The 14,338-nt window shown below is 41.7% G+C and overlaps 1 protein-coding gene across 3 annotated transcripts in view; it reads right to left on the reverse strand.

Moving 5' to 3' along the window:
* Positions 1 to 5,235: 5,235 nt before the first annotated feature.
* The window catches only part of TNNI3K (TNNI3 interacting kinase), a 345,420-nt gene continuing 336,317 nt past the window's right edge, over positions 5,236 to 14,338 (reverse strand). For 2 of the 3 annotated variants that reach the window (XM_056123421.1, XM_056123420.1), the window contains 2 exons: positions 9,277 to 9,353; positions 5,236 to 5,768 (listed from right to left, as the gene is read on the reverse strand). In XM_056123421.1, the coding sequence (XP_055979396.1) occupies positions 5,692 to 5,768; positions 9,277 to 9,353 (154 nt within the window). In that variant the 3' untranslated portion in view covers positions 5,236 to 5,691. Of the gene's footprint in view, positions 5,769 to 9,276; positions 9,354 to 10,411; positions 10,515 to 14,338 lie in introns of those variants that run through there. The other variant, XM_056123422.1, reaches the window with a different exon arrangement.

Below are 14,338 nucleotides of genomic sequence, written 5' to 3' on the forward strand. Positions count from 1 at the left end.
ACTGTAGTCTCATGGGAAGGCGGTACTCATGGGTACCGGCTCGTACTTCACGCCCTACTGAGGTCACGAGTTGCCCCCCACGAGTGGCTCTCCGGCACAGCCATAACACCAGACCCATAGAAACCAATCTCATGATTATCTGGCTCTTTGCAGAAATCCAAAATCATTATATGATTCTCATAACCAGCTATAGAAAACAAAGTATTTCACAATGCCTTTTCAGCAATCCTGATTGTTGGGGGGGGGGGGAATTCTAAACAATAATGATCTTTGTCAAAATAATAAATGTAATCAATGTAGAGAAATGTTAAGTAGAAATCATCTGCCTCACCGGCATTGGGTGGGAGGGGGGAATATTGGGGTTCTTGGTGGTGAAAAATGAGTACTGTTAAAGGGAAAGGTGTTCGATCATTGTGTGACCGAGACTTAGACCTGAAAGCTTTGTAACTTTTCCCACAATGATTCAATAAATAAATATAAGAAGAAAAATAAGAAAGAAAGAAAGAAAGAAAGAAAAGAAAATATGAAGACTGAGAAGGAAGTAAGGAGCATTACACAAGGATAAATCTGGCTGAAAGTGCCATGGCTTTGATTTCTACCTCTGATCGTCTTGCCTCTGTAAACTAATAGCTGTGGGAAAGTTCTGCTTTGCAAACCATACCATAACAAAAAAAAACTAAAATAAAATTTAGAGGCAGGGTTGTCATATCTCAGATAGAAAGTGTCCTCAAGAAACATCATTTCCAGGAGTACCCTTTCCTTCTCCACCACTGCCATGTTCTTCTGTGGTGCCTGGTGCTCTTGTACGCTGGTTGACTGCAGACCTGGTACCTCTACTGTGAAGTAGTTGCTAAGGTTCCTAGCATTCATCTTGCCTGATAAAACATCCTAAAGGTTTAAAGACTGAGAATGACATTAATTTGAAGTGATGGGTCAGGATGGTTCTGTGGTGCAATTTAAGAGGCATACACCGCTTAGTAAACTAAGAAAGCTTATTGTGAATGACAGGGTTTGTCAACTGAGACTTATTTGATGGGCAACCAATCAATGAAACAGACCCAGTTGGAAATGGAGGATTAAAATAAAATTGATGTTCCAGCTGCTGATAGGTATCTACTCAAAAGGGCACTTGTTATTTTACTTGAGAATTCAGAATCTCAGGACCATTGTGTTCCAGCAGCTGATAGGTATCTACTCAAAAGGGAACCTGTTACTTTACTTGAGAATTCAGAATCTCTGGACCAAGAAGACAGTCACAATTAGAAAACTGCTAATTGGTTCCACCACATCCTCACTACTACAGTATAGTTTTCTCTATTCTTTCATTTTCTCCTTGCTCATTCTTTTATTGTACATAAATTAACTTGTGTCTGTGGGTCCAGAATGATAGTATAGCAGGTAGGGTGCTTATCTTGCATGAGACCGACCTGGGTTTGATTTCCAGGACACCACTACATGTGGTCCAAAAGCCAAAGCCCCAAGAGAAGACAGCTGTGGCACAGCAGCAGATGTGAGAGCTGCCAGAGAAGTAGCAGCTCTCAGCGCTGAGAACAGGAGAGCCAATGGGGTCATGAAATTTTGGCATGAATGACTGTAATTGCTCTTTAAATATTTTCTTTCAAAAAGATTGGCTTCCAGAAGGCTGGAGCAATAGCACAGCGGGTAGGGTGTTTGCCTTGCACGCGCTGCCGACTCGGGTTCAATTTCCAGCATCCCATATGGTCCCCCGAGCAGTGCCAGGAGTGATTCCTGAGTGCAAAGCCAGGAGTGACCCCTGAGCATCGCCGGGTGTGACCCAAAAAGCAAAAAAAAAAAAAAAGTGGCTTCTAGCCATTTTATCTGAACCCTGGACTTTATTCAAATCCAGGACTTTGCTCTCACTGCATTCACGCCCTAGGCGTCCTCTAGGACCCTGGGCTGCTCACCATCCCTGAGCCTCTTTCTGCTCATCCCTAATGCTGCACCTGATCTCTCTATCCTTCAGGTCAGCCTTTATTTAAACCCAGGACTTCGCTCTCCCTGTGTACGCACTCCAGGCATCCTCTAGAACCCTGGACCGCTCACCATCCCTAAGCCTCTTCCTGTTCATCCCCAACACTGCACCGGATCTCTCCATCCCTCAGGTTGATCCCACAAACACACCAGGTACTCGTAGGAGGTGTGGCCTCTAGAGAAGTGGGCGTGGCCTATTTTGGGGCCTCAGATAAATTAATCATACCCAGCAATCTTGTGTAACTCTCAGTCTCCATACCACCACACCAACATGAAGAAACAGTGCAAATCCCCACCACAAGGAGAGGACAATGAAGAGTCCAGAAGCCTTATTAGGTGTTACGCACCTAAGGTACCTCTCTGGTAAAGAATTTAGATATGAAGTAATGAAGATGTTCAATGAACTCAAAGAAACAATGGCACAGTTATTCAACAAATTAAAGGAGGACATGACAAAAACAATGGATCAGACAATCGAGAAATTACAGGAAGAAATGAGAGCAGAAATTGAAAAGCTACACACAAAAGTGTCAGGAATAAAGGATTCAGTAGATGAAATAAAAAACTCAGTCTGTGCCCTCCACAATAGAATGGCTACAGCTGAAGACAGAATCACTGAGCCGGAAGATCAGCTGCACGAAGCCTACAGGCAACAACAAACAATGACAAGAGACCTCAAAATAGCTCTAGAGCAAATCAGAGTCCTAGGAGATGATTCCAAGAGGAACAACATTCGAATCATTGGAGTACCAGAAGCTCAGGGAAACAATCCCAATGAAAAAGCCACGGTTAAACAAATCATTACTGAAAAATTCCCAGAGCTGGACAATGCAGCCATTCAGATTCAAGAAGCCCAGAGGGTGCCAGCTAAAAGAGACCCTAACAAAAACACTCCAAGACTCATCATATGGATGGATGAATATAAATGATGAATGCTGCAGATAGAGACACAATACTGCAAGCAGCAAGGTCAAAGAAAGAAATCACATACAAAGGACCACCCCTTAGATTCACAGCAGACCTATCAGAAGAAACCTTCCAAGCCCAAAGGCAATGGTGCGATATAGTGAAAAAACTCACTGAAATGAACGCTTCACCAAGAATACTCTATCCGGCTAAATTCTCACTCAAACTCGAAGGAATAGTACACTATTTTCTGGATAAACAACAGCTCAGGAACTTCATAGACTCAAAAACTAAACCTAAAAGAAGGATTAAAGGGGCCACAATAAGACAAGACAAACCCTGATGGTACCCTCAATCTTTCTGACATCTCAAGTTGTAACCATGCCTCCGGCTGGACTCCAACAGCTCAGGACTAAGTTTTCCAAGAAATTAAAGTAAAGTAAAGTAAAGGCCCTCCCGTTGATCATCGATTTGCTCGAGCGGGCCCAGTAACGTCTCCATTGGAGACTTTGTTGTTACTGTGTCTGGCATATTGAATACTCTCGGTAGCTTGCCGGGCTCTCCAAGAGGGGCAGAGGAATCGAACTCGGGTCGGCCATGTTGGCTGCGTGCAAGGCAAACGCCCTACCCGCTGTGCTAAAAGTTAGACATGTGGGGACCATGCCCACAAACCACCTCTGACTCTGGCATATAAGCTCATTTCTTGGCCTTGCTCCAAGAGACCCACAAATAAATCTCAAAAAAAGATCAAAGGCTGCAGTTAATCTTGGACCTGTGCAAGGCTGAACAGACCAGGGTAGATCACAGGGGGTTGGGTTTGCCTGGTGCCTGCCCAAGCAGGGTCCCCAGCAGCCACTTGTTCCCACAATCCAAATCTCCACTATGCCTCTGGCTGAATTCCACTGTCTTGGGATAGATCTCACCTAGATATTAATCCGCTGGGATATTCAAGTATGCAAGTTTTGTGACTGAAATCTCCGGGTTTTCTTGGGGTTAGGATGAGCTACCTCCCCTACCTCTGCAAATACCACCAGTCACCCCGATGGACCAACTTGAGCATCACCATGTAAACTCTTATACTGGCCTCACTTCAGAGACCTATAAATAAATTTTGAAAGAGATCAAAAGCTTCTGAACATTAGTGGGTAGATCAGGGTGGGGCAGGTTTTCCTGGTGTCTACTCAAGCACAGTCCCCTACAGCTGCTTGCTCTCACAATCCAAAATCCCCGCCATGTTCCTGGCTGGACTCCATCTTGGTATGAACCTCATTGAGATATTAATCTGCTGAAAATTCAGGTATGCAGGTTTTATAACTGAAATCTCCAGGCTTTCTTGAGTCAAGATGGGTTATCTTCTCCAACTTTCCTGTACCTCTGGAAGTCCTAGCGGTCACTTCCACACCCCAAAGCTGACACCTAGTTTAAAAAAAAGATATTTTAATTGTACCTTCCTGAAACAAATACTGAACATCCTGAACAAACATGATGAACTCTTAACACCTGTATTGCAAACCATAATGTCCATAAGGAAGGGGAGAGAAAGAGAGAGAGAGAGAGAGAGAGAGAGAGAGAGAGAGAGAGAGAGAGAGAGAGAGAGAGAAAGGAGAGAGAGAGACAAAGAGGTGCCTGCCATAAAGGCAGGCAAGGGGAGGAATTTTTGGGATGGTAGTGGGAGAGAAACGGGGCACTGATGATGGGAAATGTTCTGATGGAGGGATGGGTGTTGTAACATTGTACGACTAAAACCAAGTCATGAACAGCTTTGTAATGGTCTATCTCACTGTGATTCAATTTAAAAAAAAGCCAAAGCCAAAAGAAAATAAATGGAGGGCAGATTTTTTTTTCTGCTTTTTTGTTTGTGTGTGGGTCATAACCTGTGGTCCTCAGGGTTTACTCCCTCATTCATGCTGAGGAATCACTCCTAGCAGGCTTGGGGTACCATATGGGGTACTAGCATCAAACCTGGGTTGGCTGCATGCAAAGCAAACACCTTACCTGCTGTACTTTCACTCTGGCCAATATCTCATATTTTGGAAACAGCAAGTACTTTAGATATCCTCGCAGGCCCTGTGAGTGGCATAGGTTTAATGACATGTTTACATTTGTGGGCCAGGTTTATTACTAAAATGATAGCATTCATAACACCTGGGTGCTGACAGCAAGGATTTTCTATAAGTAGAACACAGAGAGTGCATGGGATGGTGTAGATAAAGAAAGCTAAAAAAATTGTTATATTTCTGCAAACTTCTTGATCTGAAGGTCATTAGGTTTTCCAATATATCTTAAAGAAGTCATACTCAAGAAAGCTTGTTAGAATGAAATGCACTTCCAAATCAATCGTTTGCCACCAAAAAAAAAATCTTTAATCACTGTGCTAGACACTAGAAATTACACAATAAAATAAGGAAATGGACAGTATTCTATAAAATCAAACCCCTGTCTCTCAAGCACAAGATCACATAATTCATTCTAGGAAAACACAATGATTGCAAAGTTCCCACCACAGTCTGAGGCTCCATCTCCAAGTAACAATATAATAGTGTTTGTTTGTTTCATCCACAATATAAAGACCAATTCTTCAAATACATTTGTCTTGGTTCTTCTGCATTTCATTCTCTAGTCATGAATCCAAAGCCCAGCTTGTGGTAGAGAATTAAATAAGGTCAGTATGAATGAGCCCATTTAAGGATACCATAGAGGGCAAGATATTATAATTGGAAGCAAGCCTGCCAGGGTTGGAATTGTTGCTGTCAATTTGGGGAAAAACTCTTCTTAGGTATATTCAGAATGCTGTCAGCCGCTGTCCTCAAAGCTGCCACTATTCCGGCAAGAATAAAAATGCATCGGGCTCATGGGATCAGAAACGTAGCCTGCATTAGAAAAAAAAAAGTTCAGCTGTTACTTATTGGCCTTTCAGCCAGTCTCACAATTTTTCTTAACCAGGGCAATACAAAATTATCAGGTTGCTTCTCCAGGATTGGGTAAACAGAGATAAGACTTGTTGGCAAGCAGTGGTAAAACACTAGGAAAATTTTAAATGAAATCAGAGAGAAGAGAAAAGGGTAACAAAAGTGATGGATTTTTGAAGGGGAACTAAGCAGAGCCCAGGTGACATTTTGAGTTTGGAGTAAAGATAGGTACAGCTTTGAAAGAGATTATATCATATGGCTAAGAGCCAGGATATTAATGCCAAACAAATCTAGGTTTAAACTCTGATTCTACTAAAGCTTACTGGTTCTGTGCCTTTTGTTAACTTCACCTTTCTTAGCCTCAATATCTTCATCTGTATGTGGGAGAAAGAATAAAACTAATGAGTTTGTAATACATACATGACAGTGCAATGTCTGTCAATAGTGAATGCTGAAGACTTAAAAAGAAAGGTGAGCAAACACTAAAGGAAAGAGCCACTTTCTATATATAATAGACTCTAGTTGTTTGTTTTCTTTCTTTAACTCTGTAAGAGTGCAATTTAAGTGGACATTAAGGATTAAGTTTAAATACCAGTGACATTGGCTGCTCTTTGAAGTAGCAGTCTTGGGTGTGCTGAGTAGAGCTAATAATTCAGACTGGGGCTGCTGTCCTAGATAACGCAGGGGAAGCAGTTACCTTTCTTCTCTGGGCAAGGATGCCATTCATTGCTTCTGTGAAAATGGGTACATTTGTCAACTGCTATTGCCGCTTTTGCTCCATTTTGATAGCTGAGTTGTCAAAACTAACCCAGCCATCTACATTTTCGAGACATCTAGCAAAATATAGTTGAATAGGTGTATTTATTTTCATAAGAAAGGTCTCTGTCAGAATCTCTTAGGCAGCACATACACTCTCTTGTGAGGCGATGCCACTGCTGCCAGTGATGCTTTTGGAGATAGTCATTTCTCATCTCCCTCCAATGTGGTGGGCCCCGGTTAAAAATGAATAAAGTTGTGGTGGGAGAGCCTGGGATGTGGGGAAGCAGGAGTCATACCACTAAGTCTAATTTTTTTTCTTTTTGGGTCACACCCGGTGATGCTCAAGGGTTACTCCTGAGCTCTGTACTCGGGAATTACCCCTGGAGGTGCTCAGGGGATCATATGGAATGCTGGGAATCAAACCCGGGTCTGCTGCATGCAAAACAAACGCCCTACCCACTGTGCTATCTCTCCAGCCCTCTAAGCCTAATTTTGAGAGGACCAAGCAACATAGCCATCCAAAAATGTTTTCATCCATCCTGAAATAGCAACTTCATTCTAGGCACAGATAGATGTATCAATAAACTTGCAGTCTCCTTCTTATCACCAACCTTCGAATTACTCTATGCAATTTTATGGCCTGTCTTGCTCCAAGCCTCTTTCCCCACTGGACTTCAACAGAAATCTGATTATAAACTCATATCATTCAGTGGGGTGGGCTCTCCCTTGGGAATGAGTTGCAAAATCAGGAGAGCCTGGATGCTGACACTGATTTCCCAAGCCATGCTTGCCAGATGAAGTACAGATGGGTTGAAGCACAGTTGAATTACTCACCTTGAGTGGGATTCAAGTGAAAATACGATCACAGGCTTTAGAAAAAGACTGAATCACATCTTCACACTTTGTTATTTTGGGGTGAAAGGTTGCAAGTGCAGAGAAAATATCTAAATAATTTTTTTTTGTCTTCACTATTTAGTCCTGCTCTTTGGAATGGGAAATTTCAAACAGCTGATAAAGTTGCTGTCATATTGTAACTGATTTATGAAATGAAAATGGAGGGTAGTTAAAGGGATCTTCCTTATATGATGTGATAATCCTAGTGAGTAATAATTAAATGTATCTTCTCTGTCTATAGACGCTATACACCCTAACATTTTCCTCTACACCAACTGTAGATTTGCATAATAAAATCCAGTGCCTTTATTCTTGGGTCACTTCTGACTTACTTTTCCATCCTGAAGAATACTGACTGCTCAAAGTCCTATTCCTTTAAAAAACAGATCGTTAAAAAAATGTTTCATCTTGAATCTCCACCATGAAAGGAAAGATTTCTGGTCATAGCACACATTTCAAAGGTTGCCCTGTATTTTGTGATTGTGTGGTCACATCTGTAAAGGCTTGAGAAAATGATATTATATCATAAAAAATGTGATGATGTGACACTTAGAGCACATTTCCCCTGTTACTAGACTGACCAATTATGTTGTAAAGCTGCTGATAAAAAGCATTCAGCTATAGTCGGACATGTTATTAGGAGCCAGGAGCCAAGTTTTTTTCTTGAATGTTCTCAAGTAGCTTGTCTACAGATACCCAGAATATTTTTTTCCCTTCATTTCTTAAAGACTTTCTAATGTCTTAGATAGCAATACTCTGCAGACAAAGTGCATCTGAAGGTCTCCAGGGTCTATTGCCATCTAAATCAGAAAGCAGGAGCCTAGGATTCAATTTATTCTCCCCCAAATCCAGTTATTGTAATAAATCTGATCTCTTTAACGGACATATATTTTTCAGTCCTTCATATTGTCAAAGGAAGTTGCCATGAATAAATGAGCCCATTGAGCCAAAATTCCAATTAAATATAAAGTCTCTTAGGCTAAGAGGTTGGGAAAAGGACATAATAGGTCTTACATATTAATATGAAAGCTGATGGTAGGGTAACTGTCTGCCCACTGTCTTCCAGGGGGGTCTATATAAAACATTAATCACTTTGAAGAGCTTTATGAATTCTTCTAAAGCAGTCCTGTGCAAATGAGTTTCATCAGTGGTGCCTTTACCACCTTGCCTGCCTTTTGAGGAAATATCTGGGTTTACATTTACCCTTTAGAACTCACCTAAGGGTGGGGGGACAGCTCCCTTAGCATATAATGCACTAGCAATAATTTATTTCTTGTTTTTCTCCTCGCCACCTACATATTCATAATTATGTGGCTTAGAAGAAAAAGGTAGCAACAAAGTGTTTACAATTTTTGAGAAACCAGATGGTTTTATTTGCTGGGGGACCATTCCCAGCATTGCTCACAATGTACTCCTCACTCTGTGCTCAGGGATCACTTCTTGGAGGGCTCGGGAGATCTTATTAGACGCTGGGATCAAACCCTGTTGGCCATATGGAAGGCAAGCACCTTAACCTCTGTAGTATCACTCCAGACCCAAAATCTGATCATATTTTTTAAAGACAGGCTTGATTCATGTATATACATCCCCACATCGTCACATATATACTCATGCACAAACACATACTCATTATTATATGTAAAGATAAATGCCGGTTGATGCAAGATTTACAAAATCAAAACATGCATCCTCATGATATTTTAAAACAGTCTTCATGTTTAGCTATCATGAAATATAAAGTTTTTCCTTCATTTTCTAATGCTATCACCTTCTTAGAGGTATTCTGCTAATCAGCATGAAGGGTCTGTCTTCTTACCGTATTTGTCAATGGGTGAGAACTGAAGACTTTTCATCTCCTCCAGTGATAGGTCATGAGAGGAAGCTTGTTCAGCACTGGAAAATTTGTGAGAGACACAATTTTATACAGGATTAGTTTATTAATAACATTATTGTAAAAATAGAATTTATCTATCAAGAGTAGTTCCCAGAGAATGGTAGAGTGATGAATAGTTTTATCTTACAAATGACCCAGTAAAGAAGAGCTGAGAATTATTTGAAATAAGCTAGAGCTAGGTGTTAGTCCTGGCTCTTCCAGGTAGATAATAACTCCTAGCTCTGCAGCCTTAGGCATGTCACCCTTCTGGACTTCAACTTATTTATCCACAAAATGGAAATCATGTAAATAAATTTTAGTTTGCTTTTGTATGTAGCACTGTAGCACTGTCCTCCCATTGTTCATCGATTAGCTTGAGTGGGCCCAGTAATGTCTCCATTGTGAGACTTATTGTTACTGTGTTTGGCATATCAGATACCTCATGGGGAGCTTGCCAGGCTTTGTTGTGCTGGTGAGATACTCTCAGTAGCTTGCCGGGCTCTCTGAGAGGGGCAGAGGAATTGAACCCGGGTCACCCTGGTCAGCCATGTGCAAGGCAAACACCCTATCCGCTGTGCTAAAAATAGACACATCAAAACTATGGGCTATGGGGCTGGAGTGATAGTACAGTGGGTAGGGTGTTTGCCTTGCATAAGGCTAACCCGGATTCGATTCCCAGTATCCCATATGGTACCCTGAGCACCGCCAGGACTAATACCTGAATGCAGAGCCAGGACTAACTCCTGTGCCAGGTGTGACCCAAAAAGCCAAAAAAAAATATATTATGGGCTAACATACTGCAATCCTTACTTAAAAGGAAATAGAAATTGCAGCATTATTATCTTAGTAGTAATCAAATGCATCAAAAAACATACTAAGAGGTATTGTTATCAATATTGCTGCCATTATAATGCATCCGGAAGAAAAATGCAAATACCTACTGTGAGGTGAAGTACTGGTCTATCATTGCATTTGATTCTTATCACTTGCCTCTCATTTATCATTTCTCTCACTCTATAGGTAAGAAAACTACTGCTGAAAGCAGGGTGTGCTCAGGTAGTAACATACATACATGCCTGGTATGTATAAGATCCGGAGTTTGATTCAGGAGCCACTTGGCCTCTTGAAAATCACTTGGTTTGGGCCCTTGATAGCAGCAGGAACATTAATAACAACTGATGCTGAAACAAATAACCTCGTTTGATAAGTGACATCTTTTAGTTTCCAAAGCCAACATGCATGTCCACTATATGTTTTTCCTGATCCCTTTACTAATCCTTTTTCTTGTCTAACTCTAGTATTTTCAGCAGTTAATGTGTTTTTGTTTCCTTTTTACCTCCTCTCAGTATTTGATGTTATCAAAATTTCCACTGCTTATTATCTAATTCCACCTATCAGTTATTTATATACCTGGAGTGTCTCTTGTATTCATCATTTCCATGCACAAGAAGGATCTTGTATCCATCTTTTCAACCCTTAGTAGCCTCAGAGAGGCTACTTTAGTTATCCCCCAGATTCTGCACCCCACCATTGTGCCCCTTTCACCCCTGTCTCTACAGAAGAAATTTCAATGGTCCCTTCCCCAAGCTAGTTCTTTCCATCTCAATTGCTGGCACCACATCATTAATTACTTTAGCCAAAATTATTGGAATCATCCTTTGCTTCTTTTGTTTTTCTCACATCGCTCACCTAATTTAAGCCTGTATAGCTCTGCCTCCAAATATAATCCCACCCACTCAATATATAGGACATATAATTTCTTTCTCATCTGGAGTTTTGTATTTTGTCTCTCTCGTTGACCATTACTTTTAAATTATAAAAATAATTAAAGAATAATTATTTACAGATTTATTGAGAGTTGAGTTTTAGTCATATAATATTCAATCACTAACCCCACCACCAATAGTCCCTGTGTTTCTTCCAGCCACAGCCCTCACCACCCCGCCTGCCACCTTGACAGGCACATTTCAAAGCTTTGTGTTGTACTTTGGATCTCATGTTTTTAGTGTTGTTGAATCTGTGCTTTGAACATAGAGCTGTAGCAGATTACTAGTATACCAGATTCACATCCCACATACTCATAACCACAAGTTCCTTAGACACATTTGCTATGCACTTCTTTTTGGAATTCTTTTGACCGCTTGAAACTTCCAAGCTTTTTTACCAATCTACAGACTTTGTATTTCTTTTTTTTTTTTTATTTTTTTATTTATTTATTGAATCACTGTGGGAAAGGTTACAAAGCTTTCAGGTTTATGTCTCAGTCATGCAAATATCAAACACATTTCCCTTTACCAATACTTATTTTTTACCATGAAGAACCCCAATAAAACCCCACCCCCCACCCCTCCCCGTCCCTGTGAAGCAGATGAATTCTAGTTAACACTCTATCTGCTTTGATTAGATTCATTGTTTCAATAAAAGATTCACCACTATTATTTAGAGTTTACCCCCCCCTCAAATCAGACATGCTGAAAAAGCATTGTGAAGTGATTTGCTTTCTACAGCTGGGTTCAAGAATTAAATGTTGGTTTTGGATTTCTGCTATTTTACCTATTGACCCTGGAAGTATTTCTACTGAAAGTCAGATAGTTAAGAAATTGGTTTCTGTGTTCTGGAGTCGTGGCCGTGCTGGAGAGCCGCTCGCGGGGGGCAACCGGTGCCCTCGGTAGGGCGTGAAGGGTGGAGCGAAACGCCCCCCTTCCCATGAGGTTTTAGTCGCCCCCACACTCCCGGCTCATACCTGCTGTCCACAAGGCTCCCATGTGGCCGCCATCTTTCTTTCCAGAGAGGAGAGGGCGAATGGGGCAACACCCTTTCCCCTCCGGCAGACTTGATGGCCTGGATCAATGCATAGTCCGTTCACTTTTCTGCTCCAAGCTGCTGGGTTCTGCATTAAGTCCTTGTGCTTCTGGGGCCGTGGCTGTGCTGGAGAGCCGCTCGTGGGGGGCAACTGGTGACCTCGGTAGGGCGTGAAGGACGGACCGGAACGCCCCCCTTCCCATGAGGTTTTCAGACTTTGTATTTCTTAACTCTGCCTGGAATGTACTTCTAATTCTAAACCCTAATGCCAACTTCTAAACCCTAATCCCATTCTGCTGAATTCTTTTACTGTCTTCACTCATAACTGGCTTCCTTGTCATGTAAGCATTGGTTTGGATGCATCCTTAAATGCATCAAAGTGCTTTCAAGGAGCATCCTCAAGAAGGTTTACCCTGACCAAGATTCCTAAGAGGCCCATGGTTATTTCTGTCATATCATGTTACCCTATGTCTTTTTTAAATTTTAGAAATACATAAAATTGCTTTGCTTATTTATCCATTTCCTTATCTGCTGTCCTTTTCATACAAAGAGGGGAGAGGCTTTGTCTTGTCTATCTCAATGATTTCTTTTTGTTTCCTCAATACTAGGGACAGTGTTGGTACAGGCACAATTTTCCTCAAGAAAAAGTTTCTGAATTAAGTGAAACATAATTAGGTGATAGATCCCTAAGCGATATATTCTTCCCTCCAGTCTCTCAGTTCTCTGTTCCATAAGGTCTTCCACTGGCAGAAATCTTGCCAGTGTCTTCCTATTTTCTAGTGCCATGCCTTGGGAGGACCTTCTAAACTCTGCTCTACAATTCTTCTTGCATCCCAAGTGTGTCTTGTATTATAAAATTCCTCAATACTTTTCTCCCCCAAGTCAAGTCATACTACCAGACTTTGGATTTTCCAAATAATCCCAAATTGTTCTTTCTTAAATGGCCAAGACCCAGAGACTATAAAACCCAGCTCCCGGAAGAGAACAGCGCAGTCTCCTGCCTCTGCGCCTGGCTGTTCTCACCAGGGCCCCATTTGAGGAGGGTGAGTTGAGTTTCACCCCCAACCCCGAGCAGAGCCCCGGCAGCTGAAGACCTCCAGTTACAGCCACAGCCATGCTTAAGACCACTCTTCACACGTTTGGACAAGCCTCACACGTGAAGGAACCGGCAGAGGAACAGAGGTATGCCGGACCGGGGGCGTAGATCTCCAAGCCTGCTCAGATTGGGACTGGGCCTCCTCCACCCAGATCCCCCATCTTCCAGTATGTAGGTGTTACACCCACCAACTGCCCCCAGTGCTGTGTAATTCTATGAACGGCCAAGATCCAGAGATTATAAAACCCAGCTCCCAGAAGCGCATGACCGCAAATACGGCTGCTTGACATCTTATTATCTAATTCTTACTCTGGAGAACCTGGCAGGCTATCAAAAGTATCCTGCCCGCATGGCAGAGTCTGGCAAACTCCCCGTGGTGTATTCAATATCGCAAAAACCAGTAACAATGATGGGTCTCATTCTCCTGGCCCTGAAAGAGCCTTGAGTGTGGCACTTTCTAAATTGTCAGGGGCAGGAGGAAGGAGCCATTACTGGTGCCTGCTCAGGAGGAAATCAATGAAAAACAGGATGACAGTGATACAGTGTGTTCTTTCTTCATGATTGTGACCTGGGGCTGTTTTCATTCTTTAAGTCAGTTTGTTTACATCTTAATTGCCCCTGACAGAAATCAGGATGATATTAAGACTAAAATGGGTGTTCTTGTGACAGATTCTTTGAATTTGAATCCCCACTCCATCACTTATTCACCTTATGCCCTTTGGTAAATTATTTAAATGTGCTCTGCCATAGCTTATGCAACTATTAAATATAAAGTTTATAAGTTTAATCCTGAGAAATGAAAGAATACCTTGAAAGCACTTTGAATGGTGCTGACATTTGGTTAAGCAATCAGAACATATTACTGAACCAAGGAGCAACTCAAAAGAAGTATTTTCTCAAAATCCTTTCAGAAACCTCTAGTTAGAATTAACCTCTTCCTCTCCTACACCCCTGCTTTCTATTCCTTACCGCTGTGCATATCACAGTCTTCTTTGGTGTTAATTTCTATATTCTTATACTAGTGAACCCCACTAAAAAGAGTGCACCCGGATCTTGGAGAGTCTAACATCTTTGGAACTCCCAGAGGGCTTAGCTGCTCCTTGGCAG

Source organism: Sorex fumeus, unplaced genomic scaffold (assembly GCF_029834395.1).
Source record: "Sorex fumeus unplaced genomic scaffold, SorFum_2.1 ptg000047l, whole genome shotgun sequence".
Lineage (NCBI taxonomy): Eukaryota > Metazoa > Chordata > Mammalia > Eulipotyphla > Soricidae > Sorex > Sorex fumeus.